Raw genomic sequence first — 27,998 nt, forward strand, 5'->3', positions numbered from 1 at the left:
ATGAAACCTGGGCCATTTCAGGCAAGTTTGTCCTCCCGGCTCGCAGATCCTCCTGCGCCAGAACAACTTCAGCCACTTTAAAACTCACTCAGTCTTTCTGAGTTTTTTTGTTTTTTTCTCTAAACGACCAGATTCGTGTTTTTATTTGAGAACAAAGCAAAGAAAGAATGTCGCGACCAAACAGCGGTCCACGTGCCGTGGATCTCGGACTATAAAGCGCACAACATCATCTCTTTTGTTGCGTCTGGATCTCTTAAAGAAAAGAAAAAAAAAAGTCAATTTTGGTTTTTTTTTAATGACAACCAAAAGAGGTGAAAATGCCACGATTTCAGCGAAACGTGCCATTTCTTTTCGTGTTGTTGGGATTATTTTTGGTTTGCTCTCCATCCACGCGAGCCGAGCCGGAGCTGCAGTTCGAGGAGGAGGAGGATGAGGAGAGCTCCTGCCAGGGCGCCTTCGACCTCTACTTTGTCCTGGATAAGTAAGTCCACCCTGCCTGTTGTAAGAATCTCAAGCAGTAAAAGAAAGAAAAGGTGACCGATTTTAAGGCGATAAGACGCGGCGTGGTGACCAACAATAAGACCCCTGTGCGGGTCTGGTGGTGACGTCATGTACAGTATGCTGAATAAGCTTTTTTTTTTCTTTTTGTTTAAGTTTGAAATGTAAATTTACCGTCTACGCAAAATGTTGAGAAAGGTGATAACAATTTTTAAACAGTAAGTAAGTAAGAAAGTAATTTATATTGGTATAGCGCTTTTCTAGACCAGGGTCACAAAGCGCTTAAACAATCAAAACAATACTCAATAAAATATATACTTTAAAGGTCAAGATAACACAGAGAACAAGAAAGGGGTTTTTAGAAAATCAAGTAAAATCCTGAACAAATAAACCGTAACATTAAGAGACATGTGGCTCTGAGCTAACTTCTAAAGCAACATTTACAGGCTAACTGCCATTTAGCATGTGCTAGCTTAATGTGCATTAGCTACAGTACTAAGAGAACTACGGCATCAAATAAAATATTACAATTTAATAGCAAAAACACAGTGGACAAAAGGCCATTAAGTTAAGTAAGCAATTCCGGAAATATCAAAGGCAGGAACCTCATTCAAGGCAGTATCATTCTGCTAAAAGAGCTGAGCCAGAGGGTCCCGTTCTTGTTTTCCTGATATATGAACCATATAAACTAGGGGGCAAGATAACAAAGAGAGATGGAGGAGTGTGTTAAAATGTAAGTTTCTTATTGTATATAATTGGATTATGCACAGATTAAACAGTTTCATTAATTAAAAAATTCCAATTCATGCACATGCATAAACACATATTGAGACACCATTTAGGGGATTTTAAAAACCTTTAATAAAACAAGATAACTAGACAATAAATGGTTTTCGATCTACTTCGTGAAAGAGTTTGTATGTAGACACTTTAAATCGCATTTGGCAAGAGCAAACATTTGATTAAAAGACATTGGCAAATACTTTTTTGTCCTCATGACGTCCTTTTGGACAAACAAATTAAAATCTCAGATGTCAGTGGTGGTTCTAAAGGCATGTCCAGTGAGGAGAAGGACCCCAGAGTAGATGCCAAAACCCTCCACACTCTTGCTTGGTAATGTCTCATATGTCTCAAGGGAATAGATCGCATGGAAATGATGTTTATCAATTCGTAGAATGAACGGCAGCACGATGTTACAACAAAAAGTAATAACTTATCACCTTGTAATCAAAACTCATGTTGCCATTTTTTGCTCCAGAGTGAGTGCTCGCTCCTCCATCTTTCGATCCTAGTCTTTGCACACCCACATAGGAAAAATGCTGTGGTCAGTTGACATCTAAAGCTGGACTTAACAGTTGCAGCAGAGGAAATGTCAGTGAACGAAATGTAGCTCCTCCACTTTCGCTGGAGAAAAACGTGTTCTGCAATAGGACTGCTTGACTTCTGGGGCAGTGAATGAAAGAAGTCTATTGTCAAAACAATAGATTTTGATGTTGTTTGCACACGTCCACTGGCTTTAGAGTAGCTCTGATACTGTCTCAAAGCCTGTTGACCATGTGTGAGCCTCATGCAGAATGAGTTTTTCCCTAAACATCGACAATAAAAGATTAAAACAATCGTTATGTGATGCTTTGACGCTGATGAAGTCAAGATTTAAACAAGAAGACACTTAGTTTGTGATCGATCTCATCTCGGCCTTGTTCTTTATGAGTGAAATGGTTTCAGTTTGTAGCTGTTGTATGAACTCTGTGCCCTGAAAGATCCATATGGACTAAAGAATGAAGGGATTTTTTTATGTCGTCAACTTCAATGATATATGGAGAAGGAGAAGGTGAGTTGGCCAAAGCAGAAACAGCTATGTTTTCTGAAAAATGTATGGAGACATTACTTTTCAAAACAAAACTGAGCTTTTGAATGTTTAAGTATCTCTATAATATATGATAAACATTGCATTCAAATGTTCTATCAAAAAAAAAAACCCTCCAGACTTTGCCTTTATACGATATATTCTAACTAGTGGAGAATTTGGTTATGCAGTATTTCCTCCACAACTACAGGGGGCAACATATCTGATACCATTATGTCCCTTTTGTAACCCTTTTTTTTTTATAAACGTTGCCACAATGTTCAGAAAATTGCTAATTCATTTTCCAAGTGGGCTGACCCATATAATTGTAAATAAATAAGTGACTTAAATTGACCATATGATGACTTTAATGTGAATGTGTTGCATTTCCTAGTTAACCGTTCTGAGTATTGCTAGAAAACTATTGTACTATTCAAGATAAATGTTCCACCATCTACTTTGGTCTCTGTGCCACATTTAACAATCGTGGCCTTGACTTATTTGTTGATGTGGAATCTTACAATCAAGCTGGTGGTGTTGTGCCTTCAAATAAAAGTGCCACGTGGCTGGTGAACCGATGCTTTGTGGGTAAACGCCATTTGCTGTAGATTGAAGGGAGTCTAATGCAGTTTGGGGGTAATGAGGAAACACACCGCTGTGTTTAGCTTGTAAAACAAACTCCAAAGGCTTTAATTGCAACCTAAGGCAGATGAGGCACCACATGGCAATAACATGTCACATGACCAGTCAACAGAAAAAATAAGTCGAATTGTCTTTCAAATGTAATAGCGTCTCCACATTTGTGTGTAGAATGTCTTCATCACTTCATCAGATTTCCTGAACATTTACCAATATACCAATTAGAAGTTCAACTTGAAGTATTTGGTCTTGGATCTACCAGTTAGTCGACCCACAGCTGGATAATTCTTGGGAAAAAGGAGCAATGATTCCCGCAAGATGCCTGAACAATTGTTAATGGTGGGGTTTTTATGGGAGATTTGAGCCACCAACTTAAAAAACTAATTCATGCCATCTCTTTAATAACTTATTTAAATTCATGGACATGGGCGAGGGTAGCAACGAAACTGTTTAGCAAATAGTTGTAGGCACTAAAAACGTTCTAAAGAAATGATCTTGCATCAAAATCCTCAAAAACCAAGGGGAAATATAACAACACGGGACATACCAATAATCTCATTTATGGCATCAATTTTAATCTGCAGTGTGGTGACGATTACTATTTGAAACAGCTAAAAACTTTATTATTGTAAGATTAAAAAATGTTGGATTTGAATGGTACCTTAGTGGTTAACTCTCTCAAAGTTCTATTCTAGTTTAACTAAGTTCATGGACTTAAAAACATGTTTTCACCTAAGAGTTATGGGAAAGGCTACATGTATATATTATTCATGAAAGAAACTATAAACCTATAGATTTTCATTTTATTGACAGAAGTTTTTCAAGAAGGAAAGTTGAAACTTGAGCTGGATTTATTTTGTATAATTTGTTAATCAATAAAGTTGGTCTGTATTGTTAATTGTGATTTAATTGAAATTTAAAAATTGCCATAGAGTTTTCCAGATGTTGTTTTTTCCTATATCTTGTGTTTTTCCTCAAATTATCTACTTCCTGTCATGCAGCTCTTCATAATTTATAAAATCTGTTGCACCTTTCATGATCATACTTTCATGCTAAAATTACAAACAAAACCTTCTGCGGTTCAGTCGTTTCTGGTAATGAATATCTTTGAGAGCTCTGATCTTTCCGGTCTGATGTTGTTGTTGATGTCATCGTGAACATGTGGGAGTTTTGTCATGTTGACTAAAATAATAGTTGAGTCAGCCAACAAGTCATACTGCAGCTGTAAGTAATAAATGATTTTATCAGTTTGGCACATGTTTTTTCGCAGCGTTTCAAGATCTTTAAATAGATCTATGAGAAGAGAAAATACATGAATTCATTGCTCTAGAAGGTGTCTAGTTAACAGTATAAGCTAATAGGCTATTTCTCTTCTTACAGCAGTCGGAGATGCAGTATTAGCTCAGACGTACGCAGTTCAGAAATGGCTGTAAAAGTAGGTTAGTGGTTTTAAACAAACAAAGCCTTGTGCCTAGTCAGTTAAATTGCTGCAGCGTCATTGGCTGCAGGCTGGGGTGGTCTGGAGAGACCCAGCTGGAATGGCAGACAGCCTCCTTAGTTTCAGCTGGGATTTTGGGCAATTTTATTTTTCCTTCTTTGTCACTTTAACTGTGAGAAAGAAACGGCCGACTGCTAAGCTTTACAACTTATGAAGCTTTTTCCCACATGTGTCATTCTCCCCTCCTGAGGACAGAAGTGCATGCTGGGTAACAAAAAACAGAGGTGCCAAAGAACATGGTTATGATCAAAGATTTAAGAAAGAATTATAAAGATTCATATCCAATTGAGTAGACCAATTTTTTTTTCACGGAAAAAAAACCCCCTTCAGGTTTCAGTAGGTAAATACAGCAAACATTAAATAAAACGACCAGCATCTTGATTCTCTCCAACAAGATATTTCCATCTAGAGTCACACAACCGAGAAGAATGGAGCAAATATTGCACTGTAATGATCAATGCAATGCAAATGGTGTAGATTATTTATTAAGCATCGCCCTGTAACAAAAATGCCAGACAGACCAGTACTAACACGCTTTGAATTGGGACCACTGGTCTAACTTTCTGTGAAAAATGTATAACATCAAAAATAAAAAGACAAATAGTCATTTAAAATAATTGTCATCATTATTTTGCATTGTGCAGTGACACATTTAAAACTTGTTTTCCATCTTGGCTTGGTACTTAGATATATTACAAGTCCCTACAGTATATTTGGTTAATAGTCAAATAACAGTTTTTTGAATCAGAGTCTCTTCATAGAACAAGTTTAAAGGGACATGATTTTGATTGTATTGTATTACTTTGTCAATACATTGCTTCAAATATTTGTTTGGTTCCCTATTTTAAATGTATATTTATTCTTGAATATTGATTAATGTGTGGATTAAACATGTCGTTTTATTTGATTTATTTTATTAATTGATAGATTAATAGCTTTACTAGTTTGTCTACTAAAGATTAACAAAGTTTAGTCGTTATTTATGAAGCTGGGTTAAGAGGTACAAAGTCTGTAATGAAGTAAGTTTCAAAAGCAAGCATTGGATGTAGTTGAATATGAGGTGATACCTTACACTGGCCATATACAGCAGCAGTTCAATATGAGCATCCAAACTGCTCTAGAACTGTCATGGCAGTGTTGAGAAAATAAGGTATTAGAGAGCAATGATGCTGCACTGAAGCTCACCAAGTAGAAGACTATGTGAAAGTTGATCAAATAATAATAAAAAACACATTCCATACCAGCAGCGTACCACCGTCAGCCTACAGTACATATCTGCCAGATGACCTCACATACTCTTGGTATAGTATATCTGTCTCTAGGGAATTAACCATTAAACAACGTTTTATAGACAATATCTTTTTTCCCTCAAACATCAAACTTGATCCTCAGGCTGATGTTTCTTTTTTTGACTTGAGTGAACTATGGAGAAAAACCTAGCTTGTCATCAGGTCATTAAACCTTTAAATAACAGGACTCAAATTAGGCTGTGAAACTGAGATGTTTTTTTAGTTAAGTTAACCTTATGGATAAATTAATTTCAACAAGAATCAAAGAACAAAATGTCCCACTTCCTTTAGCAGTTTTGTTTGTACAGGTGAATAAAACTGCAAGGTAGGCCACGGTCCCATGACTGTTGCCGAACAATAGCTCGGTTCCAAGTCAAACACGAGTCAGTGTGGTACAGAAATGTAGAAAAGCAGTAGAAACCAAAGGTGGGAGTCTGCTGATTCACCCTGGCGTTAGATAAATATACAAAATGGCACCTTTGCATGACTTTACCTTGCAGAAACCAGAGCGTTGACCATACTTTCCCCCCACCCCTAGTTGCAGTCATGGAACATACAGCATCATACATTGGCTGCTACCATACCTACCTTATTTAAGCTGTATCTCCAAATGAGTGATGCTTGTGTGACTGTGTGCGCTGCACATTGTGTGTCCTACACCACCACAACGTTTGTTGTTTCAAAGAGATTTTGTTTGACTTTTAAGGTCTTGTCCTTTTCATTTCTGCACGGTCAGCGTTTCAAGAAGTCTTGATGTGGTGGAACAGGTCTCTGAAAAACTGCTTACTGGGATTTTAAGAAGACCAAAGTTAGGAGGAGAAGAAAAACAACTTGCCCAATACTGCCTCAGTATAGAAGCTATGAAAGTAGACTTCTGAATATTGTATATATATTGTATTGATATATCCATTTAAATATAATTAAAATCAATACCTTAAAAACGGTAAATATACCCATTAAATGATAATAATACTAAACTTTTTTTTTTTTTAATTAAATTTAATACATTATTTTTAGATTAATAGTTTCATTTAAAAAACATAAGCTGCAACCAGATTGTCATTTGAATAAGTGAGGCATAAGTGTGAAGAACACATCTTTGCTAGAAATAGCCTTTGACCTTAGACAAGTAGTAGTAACATTGTGTTTCCACTCTTTGTTTATTCGTGATTTTGTAGCCATTGTTGCTTCTCCTTCATAACTTCCTCCTACCCTAAACCAAATTAACCTTCATCCTCTAAATTGACCCCTTCAATTAAGTCATTTCCCCTGTGTCCTCCTTACTTGACCGGTGGTCCGGCCACATGTCCTTTAGCACTCAGACTACTCTGGAAATGAAGAAAGCAATTGCCTCTGGCAGTTTTTGTTTCTGATTAATAGCCACATGTTATGGCTGCTCCCCATGGGAGAACAGGAACTCTTTCCTAAACCTTTCAGCTACAGTGGGTCGCTAATTTAGAAAACAGACCACAGCGCTTTTATCTCGCCAGGCACTAATGAAATGAACTCAAAAATGTTTTAAATTTGAACTCAGTTGTTGTCATTTTGACTTGTCTTAGAATAACAACACAGTTGTTTTTTTGTTTTCTTTTTATAAATATGATGTTGCATGATGACTATCTTTGTTTTCTGTTGCTCAGGTCTGGCAGTGTGAAGCATCACTGGGAGGAGATTTACTATTTTGTGGAGAACTTAGCGGAGAAATTTAAGAGGTAAGAAGCTTTAATGATCCCTCAGGGGAATGTTATGCTATAAATTTCTCGTGTACTAAACGGAGGGTTGTTCTTAAAAAAAACAACTAAAAGCCTGTAGCGGTGGAAAGTTTTTTACAGACAATTCTTTTCTAATAGTCTTGTTGCCTGTGGATTTCCTTGCACCCTGCAACAAAGCTTTCTGAGAAGATTCAAGAAGAAGTCAGAGAGTAAGCGGAAATAAAACGCTGTCCTTAAGACTAACCATATGTTTAGTCGTTCAGCACAAATAATTTTCTTTTGCTTACGTCATCATTTTTGTGCTCAATCTTTACGGAATGATTTAAAAGAGGGAAAAATCTGACAATAAAATCTCATAATTGAGATAAATCATGGTCCAAACCATTAACAAAAACATGACAAAGGATTGATGGGAAATCAGCAATAAGACAATCGTGTATCTGCGATGGTTTTTAAATTGAATCAACAATACTTAAGTTGTCTAAGTTTCTGGCTGAACAAAATGTGTATTCACCAAATTGTGTTTGACAAAAAGTACGAGTCTGATTGTATTATTTTCCTTTCAGAGATTCAATATGTCCTAATCTTTGTTCTTCTTCTCCACACACTCCAATCAAATTCCTTCAACATTTGAATCTTTTTATTTTTTGTATAATTGTCAAGAATCTCTGTTCTTTATCCTATCTTAAACACTGATTTCTTTATAGGTCACCATATCGACATTAATCCACTTTGATTTTAAGGCAGCCAGCAGAAGGGCAACATAAAATGACAAGACGCCAGACCTTAAGTTTAACACTATATATAAACTATATGTAAAGAATGTGTCGTCAAGTTTTTCAACTTGTCAACAACATTGAGCGTGCAGTTTCCTGCATCACTCTGAAGGTCACTCATGCCTCCAGTCATCAATATTTACGTTCTTTCATTGGAAGAAAATGATAAAAAGCTGTGTTTACCATTTTCTTGTTTTACTAAAACAGCATGATAAGCAGGGGAATTCCAGACGTTCTGCTCTGGAGTGCAAACAAAACAACTTTATGATGTTTCTGTTTTCTCCAGTCCCATGTTGAGGATGTCCTTCATAACCTTTTCGACCAGAGCCTTCACCATCCTCAAGCTGACTGACAACAGGTATGTTGTTGATTTGCAGTCAAACACGGAAAGGTTTTCCGACAAGATTTCCAAGTTCTCACGCAACACGAACAATCAGCTGGAAAATAAACTCAAACCATCCCAGCAGAGTGAGAGCAGATGGTCTACAAACCGCTTAGTAGTTGGCCCACGAGAGCCTTGAAAATGCCGCTGGACAGTTTTCTAAATACCATTTTATGGGAATAATTATCTCCACATTTCTGCTTTTTAAGTGATTTATCTAAAGTTGGCCTTTAAGAAGGTTGTTGTTCATGTTCATTAAGATATATGTAAAGTAAAAAATGTAAAATATATGTATAAAGTAAGACATTACATCATGTGCAGAATAAAAGCTACGTTGTTGCTAACTAACTTGTACTCAAGCAGCACTTACTGAAGTATTTTTACTGGAATGCAGTAGTTAAGCTATTTTATTATTAATACATACATATTATATGTACATATTTAGTCTACATTATATAATTATCATATCAGCATAATGGAATGAAGTGTTTTACATCACATAAGAATAATAATACACAATACCAGCCCAAATAGAGTGTGTATAATATAAATAAAGTGTTTAAGTGTATTAGGTGTTAAGGAATAATTATATTCATTTGTCATACAGGGTCGACATCAGAAAGGGGCTCAACTCACTGAAAAAAGAGGTTCCAGGTGGGGACACCTTCATGGATCTTGGGTTGAATCTGGTAAGTTGATGATAATTACTCACATACTGCCTAGTTGACGCAATACTTAAGCAAGTCCTTCATTCGTGAATAACAAGTCCAGCACATACGAGGGAAATGGAATTGTCCTATATCAGCAGTGTTATGTGGCTCATTCTTCCAAACCTGTCCTCTTTACACTTTGTATTCAAAAAACTATCTCAGACCTACACATAATGTGGGACCTGAAAATGATGTTCCCATCACTGACATAAATCCTTAAATTGTTTTTCATAGAGAAAATTCATTCATCTTTACCAACCCATTTGAAACAAAGATTTACTCTATTTAAAACATAACTTGTAAACTCAAAGGTTTTTATCTGTCATACAAATGGCCTCATGTAAGACACATTTGTAAAAAAGAAAAAAGAGAAAAGTGCAAGTGTAACCTCAGAAGGTAGCAGTGTTATCAGCAAGCTAAATAAGCAAGTGTACCATTCAATGTATTTTCTAGTGAGTTTAAAAATAGTAGAAATACTCAAAACAGCAAATAAATATGATGGATTTTCTGTGCTTAAGACCTTCACTTCTGCAAAGTTTTGAGTGTTATCTGTGGTGATGTGTCAGGTCAGGAAACGCAAACGGAATGTTTAAATTGTTCTAAAACAAATGACAATAAAACCCAAGCAAACAAAATTAAAGATTAATAGATAAATGTTAATTATTAATTAGATGTAGAAGGAACGCAATTAAAGAAAGAAGAAGCCATAACATTGTAGAAATAGTTTAGGTAAATGAAGATCAGGATGAAAAGTTGGTAATGAATGTATCAAAACTTCTGCTGCTGTTCCTCATATAGCTGCACAGATGGTATTTGTTCTTACACTGGGAATTGATATGTTTTCAAAGAACACCTTCTGGAGATGATCCAGCTTTTTAATGCATTCCACAGTCAGACAAATGAAATCCAACAAGCTTCTAAACACAGCCCTGTTACCTAGTCAGAACTACAATGGTAGAAGGGATTGGAAAATATTTATATGCATACGTTTTGTTGTACATTTATGTTCACTTGTCTGAAGCCAATTATTCATTTATTTTTCTCTGCAGGCAAACGAGCAGATACACCGGGAGAACTTTGGTGAGTAATAAATCAGTCTTCACGTTGTCATGATCAGTTACTGTGTACTAAAATGCACTGTCATGCTGCAGGGACGGCCAGTGTGATCATTGCTTTGACAGATGGAGAGCTGCAGGAGCATCAGCTCATCACAGCACAACAACAGGTAGGAAGAAAAAATAAATCAAAAGTGGAGACTTCTGATTCAGATGTCATTAAATGTTCTTTGCTCACACCAGGCAGAGAGAGCCAGATCTCTTGGGGCCATCGTTTACTGTGTGGGTGTCAAAGACTTCAACGAAACACAGGTAACTGCGCTGCCGAGTGTGTTCGAACGTTGTCTCATCTAAGATGAACGCTTGAACCGAAGCAATATTTTTCTACTGTGGTCCACAAATATGTTTGCAACGCAGTCAACTCTGGTTCATGACGAACTAGGGACTATTTTCCTCCATCACCGGTGCCAAGAAAACCAGAATTGCCACATATTCTGAAGCCTGACTGTTGCTTGGAAAACCCACAATTTAAAAAATTTCCTGAAAATGAAAACCAGTTATTTTTAACCCTCAGCTGCCTGCCGTACATGATGTTATTCAATAGGACAAACATCTGTATGTTAAGAAAGCGTCTATAACATGACCAACTATGGGATGTGACCCATTTACTGCTTCATGAACTCAGCTGTTAGAATTAACCTTTTTGTCGTCAAGCAAACTGTTCATTTATTCTGTCGTCCAAACTCCCTTCTTTAGCTGGCGACTATCGCGGACACCATTGAGCATGTATTTCCTGTCTTGGGCGGCTTCCATTCACTACGGGGAGTCATTGACAAGGTGAATAAACTGTACAGTCTCGCAGCTCGGTCTTAAATAGGTCATGTTGAAAAAATGTACTGGATGTTTAATTCAGTGAGTGAGTGATAACAGTAATGATACACTCTATGTCACTATGTAGTATGATGTACCGTTACATAACTTTATAGTTACTCTCAATGAAAATGTTCTTAAATCAACACGATTTCGTTCTCAAGAATGACACAGAATAAACATTTCATATGTGTTTGTTTTTCTCAGATTATTAAGAAATCCTGTATTGAGATTTTGGCAGCTGAGCCCTCAAGTGTGTGCGCAGGAGGTGAGAACACACACACCCACATACACACAGATAAACACACAGCCAGGCTTGTTTTCTCACTGGACCATCCACCGTCCAAAATCCCTGATGACACGAGAACGTCACTTGGTCACTCACAGTAAATCTATCAGCAGGAATTATTTGACAGGATGTCTCTGAAACCAGATGGATGATGTAATTGGAAAGCTGTAGTTAAGTGAAGCTTTCTTTAGAAAAATTCAAAATTACAACAGTGTATCCACATTTAATTGGTGTATAAAAGCAGCGGTCGACCACAAAGATGCTTTCGACTGTATTTCACATCTGCTTCTGACCTTAAATCATGTCGTCCTTGAAGCAGAATGATGCTAAAAAACTTGCAGCCTTTGTTGCAACAAGTCAATTTAACACTGATGCAACTGACTCCTCATTTTTGTAAACACTATTCTCTATCGAGGGATTTACAGTATGTATGTATGCGTTTACATTTGAAACAGGTGTAAGGTGTGGGGGATACGCTTATTTCAGCCAGAAAATCAGCCTTATTTTGTTCAATTTCTTGTTGATGTGTATTTCTGGTTCAACTGAAGGTGCATTTGTTTGTGAGAATATGATGATAAGAAGCTATTTAGATCATACAAGTTTAATTTAAGATCTGATATAACATTTTCCATGTTTTATTGATAATAACCAGTTCTATTCTTACATAAATAGCCATCACATTGTACTGGCAAAAACAGTGCTTTTAGACATTCCATGTTTTCTTTTCTGTCTCTTGGTCACATTATACACACAGCAGTAATTATTTAATTGATAACCATGGTTTGAAGAAAACAAGGTTGCTACATTTTGGTGTATTTGCTTGTAAAAAACAATACTTGCCTGCTGTCTTAGTGACTTTTTTCAGTTTGCATGTGTTTAAGTGAATCCATATATATTTATTTTTGAACTCAGGTTGACTTAGATTTGATATTTGGACTTCATCACAGTCTCGAAATGCTCATTCTGGAAATACAGTTGTAAAAACAGCAAAGGTTTAAAGTTTAATGAAGCGGTGCTGATTATATTTGAAATGTCATCCATCTCATTTCAATATAACACTGACACCTGAGTGTAAGTTTCACTACCTTCACCTGGACAAATAAACCAAGTGCTCATGGGAACACTCCACACTTAAGAGTTCACGTCCACGTCCTGTGGTCTGTATAACGTGTCACGAGGAAATGTCCCTGTTGAGCGTAAAATGTAAACATGTCCGTGTGTAATCAGAGTCCTTCCAAGTGGTGGTGAGAGGTAACGGCTTTCTGCATGCCAGAAACATCAACCAGGTGCTCTGCAGCTTCAAAATCAACGACACCGTCACCATCAGTAAGTCAAGTGGCACGTCTGCACCTTACTGTTAGCGGCTGTTGAGCCCGCCGTGTGTTACCAAATACTGAGTCAGAACCATTTTCTGTTCTAGATGAGAAGCCAGCCGGGGTTGAAGACACCTTCTTGTTGTGTCCGGCTCCGGTGGTAGATGAGATTGGAAAGTAAGTCCCTCCTTTACCATGTGACCCTAGTCACAACATATATGAATCCATCCTTCCTTCCTTTCTTTATCGTCTATTTTTATAAGCCCTTCTGCTTAGAATTCAACTTTACATTGACCGGTCTCTATCTTTGGATATGTGTTAAGTTAAAATGGAACAGATTTTTTACACCGCACAACAACCACAAAGCATTATGCAACAAAACATAAATCACATTTTGATCGAAGACAGGTTGAAAAAGAACTAGCTGAGAGATTTGAACCTTCTTTTACAATGTTTGTTTTTCGGCAAGAATTACCACCCAGTGGCCCTTGTGACCTGTTGAGTTAGAGACCCATGTTTAGGACTATATAGAAACTTTTTGTGTTTCACTTTTTATTTTGTTGGCTCACACTTAAACTTGTTATATTATATTTAAAAAATAATGCTTATATATTTATATCTACAGCATGATAAACTCTCTTAAAACAGTATTTTTGTCCTTTATTGGGTGTTTTCTTTTCTTTCCCATCAAAGTTGTTTTGGACCATTCAGCTGCTCTACTTGTCATGGTTTTTGTTGTGGTACCATGATGGAAGAAAATCAGATTTTATATCTTCCGAGAAATCTTGCTTGCACATGTTTTGGCTTCACATTCTTCAGCTCTCCATATGTTTTCATGCATGTGCGTGTTTGCATACAGACCATATAAGACCTGCTATACATTAAGCGTCTTTTATGATCTCCAGCCTCTCAGCTCAGAACATTCTAAGGAACTCTGAAGTCCTGCCAGCACATACAGCGTAGAGCTTATTGAATTTGTCCTGATTCTGTCCTGAATTACAAAAGAACAGTGACAACTATTCTGAGATCTTACTATGACCAACAAATTCAGTTTGAATCCATCTCACTTTCAAGTAGACAGAACCTTAGAACAGAGGACAACATATTCATTGTCTGTCGAACTGAAGACTGTCAGTCATTGATGACTAGTTTGATTCTACAGTGGCTTGTTAACAGTAGAAGTATTGAGCAGCATCAGATTGATAACTTCCCTCAGGCAGCCGTTGCCTTCAAAATAATCAGAGTACTGTTGGACTCTCCGCCGTCAGATATTTCACATAATCACTCTCTTATTAACAAGTAACAAATATAACATGTGTCCATGTAGATACGCAATCCCATAGACTGGAAACAAGAATGATGGAACGTTGAACATGAGGAAACGAGATTGAAAAAGATATTAAAGACGTGTCATTTTTCAGTTAATTTATTTTGCAGAACAACACAAATATTTTAACTCCTAAACGAAGTAATTGAATTCAACAATTATATTTCCTTTGCGTAAGAAGACAGCAATTTTTAATGAAAAAAGATATTAGTTTAGAATTGTGTAGAATTGTGTTATTCTATAGGAGACAATAATTTTCTGTAGTCTTGTACATAAATGTATTGATTGCACTTACTTGAATCAATGTGATATACATTTATATGCAGGATAAATTGTAATCAAAAATGACTCAACATCCACCCAGCTTATGAATGAACATTAGAAGAGTTTAGTACTTATCCATCAATTATAGACCTTTAACCAAACCCTCTTTTTTACCCTCTATAATCTCCACATTTCTGTATCTGCCTTCTGCATTTGTCAGAAAACACCTCGCTCGACCCATTTCTTCCAACCCCTCCTCAACTCCTTCCATATGAGGTGTGGAGGATCAAAGGCACGAGGCTAAGCTAGCTCTGTTAAGCGTACTTCCATATGTGTTTACATGTGCATAAAGTCTCATCAGGGTGTAAACCCTCCAGACAACCCCCGTAAACATGGACCTGGAGTCCTGAACATGGTTTAAATATTTGGCCTTTTAATATTCTTTATTCTATAATAAGTTCCATCGCCAATTTCAACCAAACTCAAGGGATCTGTAAGGTATTCATACCATAACTGAAGAAGCTCATATGTTATCTGAGTGGCTAAATCAGACTTTCTTCTTCCTATCAACACAAGATCTTCAAAATGCTGGGAAATGTTCATCCAAAAGTTCTTCCAGCCATGTCTACAAAACCAGGTTAAGGTCGGCTGAACTTCCTCTGACAGCAGATAAGTTTGATATATGGCAGGGAGAGCCAGAAGAAAGAGACTCAACATGGTGAAGTCATTTTTGAGAAGCAGCAGACGTTGAGGTGAACTCATCAACTTCTGGATGACCTCAGTTACACAGCTAAGATCATCTGAACACAATCAAAGAAAGAATTATGATTTTTATTATGAAAGACTTTATAGACTTTGGAAAAACTGAAGTAGCAATACTCGTAAAATCTTTACATCAACCCTGCCTTAAACCTCAACACTTCCCTAGATAAATTAACTCTCAAATTGGCATTTTGTTGTTTGTTCTAAGGCCAAAATTTATATTTTGGATTATCCAATTTCCTTATCATCCTCTGAGCAGATCATTAAGTGTAAGCAGTGTTGTTTATTTCATGAAACTAAGTCCTTCTTCACACAAACTTTATTGTGGAAACACATAACAATGGAAGAAATATATCTTAATTAATGTTTTAAAACACTTAAATATTCTGTTATGGTGAGAAAATACCGACTTTTAAGTGATCCCTCGTCACATGTGATTAATTAAGGGCTACGGTGGAGCAGATTTTTGTTTAAGGAGTGGATTTAGGTTAAGTTTACGACTTTTCTTTTGATGCATTTCTTTAAAGCCGGTTAATCACAAGCCGGCGTAGACAACAAACAAATGAAGCAGGAGATTTCCTGATGGAAACTAATGTAAAAACAATGAAGAACATGATGTAATTTCCTAAAAAGATGTTATACTAAAATAATTTGGAAATTTTATTTTAGGGTAAGAAAGGGATCTCTAAACATTTTCCTCCAAATTCAAGCTCACACAGAACAAACAAATCAGACTTTCAATGAGAACTCAGCTCCGAAAAGTTATATCCTTAGTCAGCATTAATTCTTCTTATCTCGTTGCCCAATTGAAGCGTCTGTCCAACAACATACGAAGGCTTTAGATGTCAGTTTGAACATGAACTTCACCTACTTACTGGACCTCTTTATCTCTCCAGCCTGTTTTTAATCAAACAGGACAGCTTTTTAAGTTTCGTCAGTCGGATCGTCTGCTTTCCATCTGCAGGGTCCCGTCCTCATTGTCTAGTCCTCGAGCAAACAGGCGGCGGGTGGGGGTTGCGTGTTACAAAGCCTGACATACCTTTCATCCACACGGTTCTTAGAAGTCGCTCAGCTCAGGTCACTGAAGTTCACTTGAGATTCTGGATGTGTTTTTCCGCCTGTAGGGGGATGGTTTGCAGACCATCAAGAAAATAAATTGACTTCCAAGGTTAGAGACGGTTAAGAGTGCAACTTTTTTGGAAAAACATTAAAGACAACCAGCCCTACATATGAAAGCTTAAGCAAAAAAGTTAGACAGTTACATCTTTTGGTACCGTAGATTAAATCCTTTAGGCATCCATAGGGAAATGCTGAAGAAAGGGCCGTTGTGTTTGTGAAATCTGCCTGTATTCCAGGTTATGAGTGACTCACGGAGGATGAAAGTCCTACCCGGAAGGGAATAAGTGAGATCTGGGAGTATAAACAAGACAGGAGGGGGTGACTGCCAGGAAGTGTCTGACTCTGTGAGAAAACATTGGCTCCTAAAGGGGCTACATGTGCACAACATGGGCCTGTCTAGCACAAGTCTCCAGCAAACTTCCTAGAATTCCCTCGCTGTTTTGTGCCTCCTTGTATAGTCATCAGGAGTCCGAGTTGACCTACATCTCAACTTCTTTTTTATACATTCCAGGGAAGAGCAAGGATACCTTTTTGTAAACCTTTATTTTATCTTTCAGGGTTAGACTCTAGAGAGGGTTGCTGAGGCGAGAGATAGTGACAAAAGCCTCTCTACCGCTTGTGGAAACTCCTGCTGAATATCTTGGAAAAGACAAATTTAGGGAAAAAGGTTCAATGTTTATTAATAAAGCTCCGATTTACGATCGAGACTAACATGTCAGAGGTGTCAAAACTTTTTTCCTAGCAGGCCAAAATTGAATGATGTGAAAACGAGCTGGGGCAGCGTAATTGTGCTCAAGGTTATCCCATTCAGAGGTTCCAAACATAAAGCACCAATATCTTAAACCAGTTCAACACAAAATGGAAAACTTTTTCGAGGTAAAATATTTTCAGAATTTAAGAATTAGCATCGTAGCTATTAAGTAGTATTATTATTAAGTATAAGGTAGCTTGAATATAATAGCAATTGATTGAAATTCATGCTATTATACTTTTTATTTTTCTAAATTACGGACCTCTTGGGAGAACAAGACTCACATTTTGTGTTTTGTATTCCGTTCTTAGCTCTGATGTTCTGTGTGTTTTTCAGAGTGATTTATCTTCAAGTCAGCATGAACGACGGCCTGTCCTTCATCAGCAGCAACGTGCACATCACCACCACTGAGTGTGTAAGTGGCCATCACTCAAATATCTTTCAGCAACTGCACAATATTTTTCATGGATTATGTTTCATTTATTCAGAGTTGTGTGAGTTATTGTGGAGATTCCATCACGCAAGAGTGACAATGATATAAAGGTGATTTAAACAGTCACTTAAAGGCAGCAGAAAACTATCTGTTTATGTGTCCATTATGTATGATAATCCTGCTCATGAACAGTCCCTCAGCCAAACAAATTCATTTAACTCTGGTTGGTATAGACCTGCTCTCGGACTTTCCCAGCTCAGACAAATGGGGAACCGCTTCTATGGGACTGAATAATGGATCATATAAATCTTTATCATTCTTAATAAATATAGGATTGCCTTCGAAGAAACCAAGAAACAAGTCACATGCCGAACACAAATTTTGGATTATTTGAATCTATTTGAACTCTGATGTTCATAGTATGATTTAGTAGTGTTGATCCCTTCCACTACAAACACAAAATGATCCAGCAAATTCAAAAGATTGCACTCCTCGTGTTACACCCTTGAAGCCACTTGTATCACCCTAAAATAAGATCAAGTGTAACCACAGAACTATGAAGATAAACAGCCTTTTCCAAAGGAGAAAAAATTGATTTCATCTGACTGTTTTTCACTGTTTTTCTCTGCAACCAAACCACAAGTGTTTCAAACTCGGCGAAAACACCTCTCGGATCCTTCTGCGATGTAATCAGAGAAGGTGTTAAGAAGCTCGGACTCATGACTCGTTGCACAATATTGTAATAGTTCTGCAGAGAAAGCTGCTCTTAATAACATTTCCAGTGAAACAAGATGCACTTTAGGATCATCAGAAGTCATTGAAAAAGTGCTGGACCATGTGTGTCTCTCCGTTTGAAGCAGCTTAACATATCCGACTCCGCATTCATGCGTGCGTGTGTGTTGTGGTCGATCATACACACAATTAGACGACCCAGAAATTAGAGGCGTCACCACTAAACTAAACCATATAGTCTTGAGTCACTTTTGTTTGGGACATCAAAACGAGGATTATTCAGAGCAGGTATAAAAAAAAAGGTCCCCTGCAAAGCTTGTTAAAATGATGAAACCTCAAACATAAGATAGTTGAGTTTGTAAAATAATTCTTTTTTTTTCCCCACATTTGATAAGGAGATGACAAACATGTTGATTGGAAAATTGAACTTCAGACATCTAACCAGAATCTTTCCCGCAAGATAGAAGGGAAAGTCAGACCACATTCAATCTTCATTCACGTCCATAATGAGAACCAGGTTGTGCTGATGGGATGTGACTGATGAAGCCAGAGATCAGACATTCACCATGAGCCACTGTCATCATGAACAACTGATGATTAATGGTCGTGACTGGAAGAGATTTTTGTTGTTGTCTGGCGATTCCTCGAGCTGAGCCTCATAATCATCAATTTTAATTACCTTTCGTCAGTTTGATGGCACCATCCTGCTGGTCACCCTGCTGGTGCTGTTCCTGCTCCTGGCTCTGCTCTTGATGTGGTGGTTCTGGCCCCTCTGCTGCACTGTGGTAAGACGTGGATACAAGCTAATAAATCATATTTCAAAACCAGATCATAAAGAAATCAAAGGACAAAACTTTCACCAACTAATGTATTACATTACAACTTCATAGTGTGTTAAGCCTCTATAAATGTCTATATTATTAACTGCAATAGTAAATAGCATAAGTACAAATTGAAAACAAGTATGAATACACAATTCACACGAGTCAAAAAATGTACTCGTAATGTGATATAAAGACAAATGTAAGAAACACATTTTCTACTCATACAAATGTATATTTAATCATTTGTACCCCTATGAATTTTCACTCAATGTCACACTTTATCAGTCAAAAACCTTTTTCCATTTTGTCTGCTTCTATAAGTGACAACAACATGTCTCAGCCAATCAGAGCGCAAGAAGCGACCTGCCTTCCGTTTCAATCAAACAACTTCCTTTTAAACTATACTCACTCTTACACACATACTGTATATACTCACTCTCAAGTACATATATTCTTCCTCTTACATACATATATTCTACCTTTCTCCCTCACACAAACATATATATTCAATGAAAAGTGGGTATTATGATGTGTAAGAGTGAGTATATGTTTGTGTGAGAGTGAGTATATATGTGTGTGAGAGTTGGTCTATTTGTGTGCAAGAGTGATTATGTATGTGTGTAAGAGCGAATATATGTGTGTTTAAGAGTTGGTGTACTTGTGTGTAAGAGTGAGTATATGCTTGTGTGAGAGTGACTATATATGTGTGTAAGAGTTGGTATATTTGTGTGCAATAGTGAGTATGTATGTGTGTAAGAGTGAATATATGTGTGTGTAAGAGTTGGTATATTTGTGTGCAAGAGTGAATATGTGTGTGTCTAAGAGTTGGTATATTTGTGTGTAAGAGTGAGTATGTATGTGTGTAAGAGTGAGTATATTTGTGTGGAAGAGTTGGTATATTTGTGTGTAAGAGTGAGTATGTATGTGTCTAAGAGTGAATATATGTGTGTAAAAGAGTTGGTATATTTGTGTGTAAGAGTGAGTATGTATGTGTGTAAGAGTGAGTATATTTGTGTGTAAGAGTTGGTATATTTGTGTGCAAGAGTGAATATGTATGTGTGTAAGAGTGAATATATGTGTGTAAGAGTTGGTATATTTGTGTGCAAGAGTGAATATGTATGTGTGTAAGAGTGAATATATGTGTGTCTAAGAGTTGGTATATTTGTGTGTAAGACTGAGAATGTATGTGTGTAAGAGTGAGTATATTTGTGTGTAAGAGTGAGTATGTATCTGTGTTAGAGTGAGTATATTTGTGTGTAAGAGTGAGTATGTATGTGTGCTAGAGTGAGTATATTTGTGTGTAAGAGTGAGTATGTATCTGTGCTAGAGTGAGTATATTTGATTGTAAGAGTGAGTATGTATGTGTGCTAGAGTGAGTATATTTGTGTGTAAGAGTGAGTATATTTGTGTGTAAGAGTGAGTATATTTGTGTGTAAGAGTGAGTATGTATCTGTGTTAGAGTGAGTATATTTGTGTGTAAGACTGAGAATGTATGTGTGTAAGAGTGAGTATATTTGTGTGTAAGAGTGAGTATGTATGTGTGCTAGAGTGAGTATATTTGTGTGTAAGAGTGAGTATATTTGTGTGTAAGAGTGAGTATATTTGTGTGTAAGAGTGAGTATGTATCTGTGTTAGAGTGAGTATATTTGTGTGTAAGACTGAGAATGTATGTGTGCTAGAGTGAGTATATTTGTGTGTAAGAGTGAGTATATTTGTGTGTAAGAGTGAGTATATTTGTGTGTAAGAGTGAGTATGTATCTGTGTTAGAGTGAGTATATTTGTGTGTAAGACTGAGAATGTATGTGTGTAAGAGTGAGTATATTTGTGTGTAAGAGTGAGTATGTATCTGTGCTAGAGTGAGTATATTTGATTGTAAGAGTGAGTATGTATGTGTGCTAGAGTGAGTATATTTGATTGTAAAAGTGAGTATGTATGTGTGCTAGAGTGAGTATATTTGATTGTAAAAGTGAGTATGTATATGTGTAAGAGTAAGTATGAATGTGTGTAAGAATAATTATGTCTATGTGTGTGAGAGTTAATATATCTATGTGTGTGTAAGCGTGTGTGAGAGGTCTAGAATAAGTTTTGTCCTGTACGGCCCCTCATAAATGATCAGTTCTTTATGATGAAAGGTTTTGACATTTGAAAATGTTATAATAAACTTTTACAAGCACTTGGTTAAATGTTATATCTCATCAACTACATGAATCCACATTGTATCAGTGGAATTTAACTATCTATATATAGAACATCTCAGTATTTAACCCTCACTCAACAATGTAACTTTAACATTAGTGTTTAGTGTTTTCACAACTGAACAATGGCATTCATCCTACAAAATATATTTCCCAACCTAGAACTCAATTCCAATACTTGTAATAGGTAATGTCTCCGTGATGAACTTCCTTAAGTGCTGTACTTTCATTGAGGAAAGCATTTTTTATGGTGTTTTTGTTCCACTCCAGGGAGAGAAGCAAACAAATACAACATAAGTCAGTAAATCCGTTTATAAGACCGCTTTGGTGCTCCAAATACACACTCGCTGCTGGAGTTGATTAAAACTAAGAAAAAGGCTGAGAAGAAAAAACTTAAAAGGAAGTAGAAAGATATTAACTTACATGTTTTCGATCTAGAAAAGGGTGAACATTTTTATTTTAATCATGTGTAGAGTCCTTTGCCAAGACTAAAAAGGCTTTAATAATATTTTTTAATATTTCAGAGCAGTCGATCCACAGAGACTGCAAGACCATAACATTGTTTCTCATGTCCAACAGGTCATCAAAGAGCCTCCTCTTCCACCGCCTCCTGAGCCTGTGAGTCAAACACCACAAATCAAACATCAGATTCACAGATTTACTTTGTCACTATAAGAACTATAGCGGGAGAAAGTCAAGTTTCCAAACGGCGGAAGCCATTTGACTTGAATAATTGCTCAAGCAACATTTCTTTGATTATTTGTGTCTAGGAGTCGGATGATGAAGATGGTCTGCCCAAGAAGAAGTGGCCCACTGTGGATGCATCCTATTATGGCGGGAGAGGCATCGGAGGCATCAAGAGGATGGAGGTAACAAGCGCACAAACTGAGTAAACGTTGGAGGACTCTTCTAAGTCATGTTTTGCTTCTATAGGTGCGCTGGGGAGGCAAGGGCTCCACTGAGGAGGGGGCCAAGCTGGAGAAACCCAAGAATGCTGTGGTGAAAATGCCTGAACAGGAGTACGAACCCTTCGAGCCGAAACCCAAGAAGTCCCACAACAAGAAGCAGCCTCAGAACAGGAAGTGGTACACACCCATCCGGGTAAGTCTGCATTACAATATAGACACCGAAGGTCGAGTCCAGACTCTGTGAGGAGGCGATTGTTTTCTTCCAAATTCATTTTTCGTTTCCTATTTCTTGCCTTTTTTATCAAGACTTACAATAACATAAATAAGATGATGTCCAGTTTATGATGAAATAAGCCTTTGTAGTTACTTACTAAAAAAATAAACAGATGTAGCTAACCATAGATGTTTATGTAGCAGAACCAGTACCATAAGCAGAACTGAGAAGGTTCCAGGCGTTTTCATATTATCAGACCTGCCGTCAGTACTGTTTTGACTCGTAGTCTATCCCATAATGTGTCTCTGTGTGACAACACTGCCTTTTCTATACAGCCACCCTGTTATCTGAACATGCTGCCGGCCTGGCTGTTTTTACAGGAGGCTAACTCATTTAGACTGAAATGAATGAACATGTTTTTACTTTTACTGAACACACATTCATGAATTATTATTAGAAAACAGTGGGAAAATACTATTATTAAGGATTTAAGGAATTATATTTTCATCTTTTTTGATCTGTTAATTGTGATGTTAATTCAAATATGTATTTTTAAAATGAAGAAAATAGATTTCTAAATTCAAATGGGACCTTTGACCTCACAAAAAGGAGGTCATCAAGATCTTTGTTTGTGATATCTTTGGCTCTGATGAGACGCTGTAGGAGCCAATAAAGATTAAGGTTTGCTGACCCAAGAGAACGTCTCTAATAAGCTTTTGTGCGATCTAAGATGTGTGTGGAGGGGTTTGGTGTCCAGATGTTCCACCTCTGTTAACCTCAACCGTCTGTCTGGTTCAGGGCAAGCTGGATGCTATCTGGGCTCTGTTCCGCCGTGGGTACGATCAGGTCTCTCTGATGAGACCCCAGCCAGGAGATCATGTGAGTATCGTCATGGCTACATGTAATTCCATCTAATTCGGATTTCTCCCAGTGTGAGAAAGTCCTGTTTTGTTTTTTTCTTCTACTGGAATGAAGTACAAATATGTGCAAACATGAGTAGTTGAGCACATTATTAGACAGATTTACAGGATTTCTGCCAGTTAAGAAGTTTTATGTTTTCATTCCGACAAGCTTAGTCGGTAGATTAATAACGTTCAAATCTCAGTTTAAAAGGTTAAATATTATCCAGGGTAAGGGTTTGTGAAAAGGTGAATTGTAGTTCATTGTTTTTATTCTTCTTAAAGTTCAACTAATGTGTTGATTCAAGTGTGTCTTAAATAGATGTTGGACTCTATTGTACTCATCAGTGTGTGTTTGTACAAAACTCACTTTTGAATAAAATATATTTACATTAGATAATGTGCTTAAGCCCCGCCCACTTAAAACACTTTCCTGGAGCTATAATCTTGTTTACCATAACCACACCAACTCTGCTGTGATTGGTCAAACATCTAGGTCTGCATCACCCATGATCAATCCCAGAAATCTCCAAGGGACTCATTGTATAAACAAAGCAGGGCATGATTACAGATTGCTGGAGGAGGAGTGAAGCCCATTATTACACTGTAATGAACTCCGCTCTTGTATCCTCTCGTTTGCCGAGATTTAAGACAGGGTAGAACTTTATAAAGTTGTGCTGCTTATGTCATTATTATATTTCTAAAAAGAATCACTGATGAAAGCAAAATTAGTGGATTTGTCAAAAATACCATAAAGTGACTTAAAAAAGGTCTAAGTGGCTCTTTTTGCCTGCGAGGTTGAATGAGGTTGTGTTGATATTTTTAACTTGCAGTTTTAGTGTGAAACCTATGCTGATCCACCCTGCATTAGAAAAGCTTGTCTGAAATTTAAAATGGTGTCAATCATATGTAGGCATTACTCATCGTCCATCTGCCTCTCCTATGTTCCTGGCTCACACCTCGTCTGGCCCTCCTCCACGCATGTTGAGCCAGAACCCGCGCTCACACCTGTTTAACATTAGCCGCCTTAAACGGGATATAAAGCAGGACCGCAGGCTCGCTCTCAGACACTTCCTCGTAGCACGATAGGCTTGTTTTCTAATGTTCGTGAGGCCGAACGCTGGTAAAAACTTCTCAGATCAGCCACACGCTTTATTGTCTTTGCGTCAAAACTCCCCGGATTAGAGGAGATCGACGTTTACAGAGTCGAGGAAGCTCTCTGGGGATGTTTTCAATCCGGAAAGGTGTGACTAAATCTCTGACTGGTCATGATCACAGCCAAACCTCCTGCTGACCAGGCTCCATCCTGAGTTCTACATCATCATACCTTATTAGCAGCAAATGTTCCAGGAATCATTTTAACAGGAATTCCTATTTTAAGAGACTTTTTTTTTGGCCCTTTCTACAGAGCATGACTTTAGCTTGCTGCTGCATATTTACCCAAACAAAGTGGCAGCTGTGAAGAAAAGAAGATTGACTTATTGAGTATTATATCAAGGAGTTTATTTGTTGCAATAGTTGTTATAATGACAATGATCAACAGCATGCAAAGTATCTTTATCCAGAAAAAAATCAGGCTTGAAGACGGAAAATGGAGTTCTCAGAGTTAACATGATATTATTTGTGTTTTTTGGAAACTCTGTGACCATAATTTACAAGAACCAGAATAATTATTTGACAATATTAGATAAAAGGAAGTGGTGAGTCCGTCGCTGAACGATTTCTTATTAAACAGTAAAAAATATAATAAGTTTAAATGTGTGTCAGATTTCCCCAGGAAAGTTGCGAAGAGATGACAAACACCTGTCTAATGCTAGCTTGGCAATGTTGTGTGTCGAGGTGGAGAGTCTGGATATGTCACTAGAATGGTATTCGGTGTTACATTTCCTCCTAATTCCCAAGTCTTCATCTGACCACACGGCACATGGAAAACTTCACTGGCACACTAGAACCTAAAGCAGGCGCGTCTAGTTCACAGCAAGTGGGTCATGATGTCAGCCCGATGCCATGACACTTTCCACCCTCCTGCTAATTGTAAGAGCAGCAGATTAAAGCGTCGGTAGAAACCTCCGCACTGACGTTAACACTAGAAAATAAGTTTAAAAAAACATGCGAATCAACTTTAGAAAGGACCTTCTTACCCCCTGAAAAAACAGACTGCTTCCACTCCATCATTAATTGCGTAAGTGTTGAAGAGAAAGTTGTGTGGTTAGTTTCACAAAAAGAAGGTTCTAATTGTAATCCAGCGTTAGGCTTTAATATGCTTTAATGGCTAAAGAATTCTTCCGTGCTGCTTGAAGGGCTCGTAGAAACTTTTGTTTCCTTCCCCAATAAAAATTAAAGAACAATCTATTTTTTTGGATTGCTATAGAACTAATTTTGCCTCAAGTAACATTCAAGCTTCATGGCAAAAAAGGGATACTCAAACGAAAATAATGAGTGACTAAAGTTCAACGTGTTACATTGAATTGGAGTCGACTTGTTGATAGGATGAGATTGTAATAGTGTTGGTCATGGAAAAGCTACATTTTTCTAAGAGAAACAACTTTCTGAAACAAACAATTCTTGAGATACTTAACAACTTCGTCAGCTTATAAAATGATCTATTTCCTGTCTTATTCTGGACAAAAAGTAGGAAAAGGTAGTTCATGTTATCAGCTAGCAAAAACATGTGGACAAGAATGTCGCCCTAATGATGATAATTAATCTTTTTCTCTCTTCTACTCTAGGGCCGTTGCATCAACTTCACAAGAGTGAAAGAGGATTCGGCCACAGCCAGACCTCCAACTCGCTCCCCTATCCACGTCCCCTGTACTCCACCACCCGACTACAACTCGGTGGCCCTCTCTGCACCAGCTCCCACCATGTCTAGTCCTCCTCCAAGAGCTCCCCCCATGGGCCAGTTACCGCCGGGACCACCCCCATCGCGCATACCGCCGGGACTTCCCTGTCCACCCCCGTCACGCCCGCCTCCCACCCTGCTGCCATGAATTCAAGAGACAAACCTGTTTCTTTAAATTGACAGACTCGCCACTCTGTTGCCTAAATTCTGGTGTGAAGACTGGAGAAGATCTTTGATGTCACTCTGGTGGTTCAAGTTTATGTGCTCGTTGTAACGCTTGAGCTTTGTGTTACAAATCAGATTCAACATAAACGACACTAAAGAAAGAAACATCATAATAATTCATTTTATTTCTTAGAAAACACCAACAATGAGTCATTCTAATCTAAAAACTAGAATTGGGAACAGTTTTAGCAACACAATGAAAAGAAAACTTGAACGACAATCAGATGCAAAATTTACATTTTCACAAGTTTATAAGTTTGAGTGTGAGCTGAGATGTGTCTTAGTTGAATAATTGTTTTTAGGTCAGTAGACTTTGAAAGAATGAGAGAACCATCATCTGATCCACCAGCTTTAGACCAGGTTCATCTTTACTTTATACCATTTAGAAGGATTGAAATAATTTGTTTACAATTCAATTTACGAGCTTCACGATGACAAACCTGCAGTTAGGTTTGGACGTTGTGTTGCCGTTGTATTGGCGTTATTGTTGCTGGACAGCAAAGCTGGTAGTGTTTAAAAAATCCACTGCAGCGTACGATAAGTTGTTGTTGACTCTCAACTACTGAGCGATGCCCTCGGACATTCAGGTGATTTTTTTTTTTTTTTTCTTGAACACAAACTAATCCGGATGTTCTTTCGTCTCCAAATTTCACAGTAAATTCTTTAAAAGTGCCTTTAAGTGTATAGATGTGTTACAATTATTGTTTTCATTCTTTATGGTTCCATGACAATGAGGTTGTTGTTATTTAGAAAAGTATAATTACCAAAAAAAAAGTCTTCGTTGAAATACATATTAACTGCAGCCACAACAGTTACAGCTTGACAAACTACATCTGAGGTAACTTTACTCTCCATGTTTTATACACAATATTTGTATTTTTGTAATGTTTTATAGCTACACTTTTATACATACCGGTCACATTGCAACTGCAGGGCAGTTCCAACAGCGTCTAATTTATTTTACTTCCCTGGAGAAACAGTAGAGTACTTGAATATCGACAAGGTGTCAAACTGCTAAGACAGACAAATGCCTGAACACCCGCATTCTTTCTGCACCACCAGACAACGGGAAGCTAAATTTGGTCCGTGTTTTTTATGGCGTTCTAGCTGGAAGTTAAAAAAGTACAAGACGGCTAAATTGACTCGACTGGTGCAGCGAGAGGCGATTCCTTTAACCATCTGGTGCATTTGCTTATTTTGCTTTGTGTTGCTATCATTTCATTTCATTAAAACATCTTTCACAAACATCATTTTAAGTCCGTGCGTTCATCTGAAACAAATTAGATGTAAGTAAGTGAAAAATGGTTGAACAAGCCAAGATGAAGTAACTGTTGCAAGATTTGGTCATTTAATGACTTCCAACTATGTTCAACAGCTTGACAGGATGTTTTTCCAAAAAAATGCTTCAATACTCACTGTTGGACACATGTTTTCATTAATCCTCAACGCCATCTTAAGTCAAGTAAACGGATGAGACTTTTCAAAGGGCAGTAATAAAACATTCTGTTACAATTGCATGTATGAGCAGCTGTCATGCAGCATCAATGAAGTTGATTCTACCATTGTTTATGTTCTGCCAATATCAATAAAGGTTGACTTCCAAGCTTCTACTAGTGAGACTGATGT

At 37.4% G+C, this 27,998-nt stretch overlaps 1 protein-coding gene across 1 annotated transcript; it reads left to right on the forward strand.

Annotated features, from left to right (window-relative positions):
* Positions 1-27,945, forward strand: antxr1c (ANTXR cell adhesion molecule 1c). Its single transcript, XM_087784361.1, has 18 exons — positions 1-481; positions 7,411-7,482; positions 8,545-8,616; positions 9,248-9,329; positions 10,400-10,430; positions 10,502-10,575; positions 10,649-10,717; positions 11,162-11,242; positions 11,483-11,543; positions 12,792-12,890; positions 12,985-13,054; positions 17,437-17,515; positions 18,955-19,050; positions 21,864-21,902; positions 22,055-22,153; positions 22,218-22,385; positions 23,205-23,285; positions 26,035-27,945. Exons 1-18 carry the CDS (start codon positions 318-320, stop codon positions 26,293-26,295), a joined length of 1,698 nt encoding a protein of 565 aa, XP_087640487.1. The 5' UTR covers positions 1-317; the 3' UTR covers positions 26,296-27,945.
* The last annotated feature ends 53 nt before the right edge of the window (positions 27,946-27,998 follow it).

The sequence above is a fragment of the Callionymus lyra genome, chromosome 2, assembly GCF_982586985.1.
Source record: "Callionymus lyra chromosome 2, fCalLyr1.hap1.1, whole genome shotgun sequence".
NCBI lineage: Eukaryota > Metazoa > Chordata > Actinopteri > Syngnathiformes > Callionymidae > Callionymus > Callionymus lyra.

Coding starts and splice junctions, on each gene's coding strand:
- antxr1c (XM_087784361.1), top strand. CDS start 318: ATGCCACGATTTCAGCGAAACGTGCCATTTCTTTTCGTGTTGTTGGGA. Junction 482..7,410: donor CTCTACTTTGTCCTGGATAA/GTAAGTCCACCC, acceptor TCTGTTGCTCAG/GTCTGGCAGTGTGAAGCATC. Junction 9,330..10,399: donor TGGATCTTGGGTTGAATCTG/GTAAGTTGATGA, acceptor TTTTCTCTGCAG/GCAAACGAGCAGATACACCG.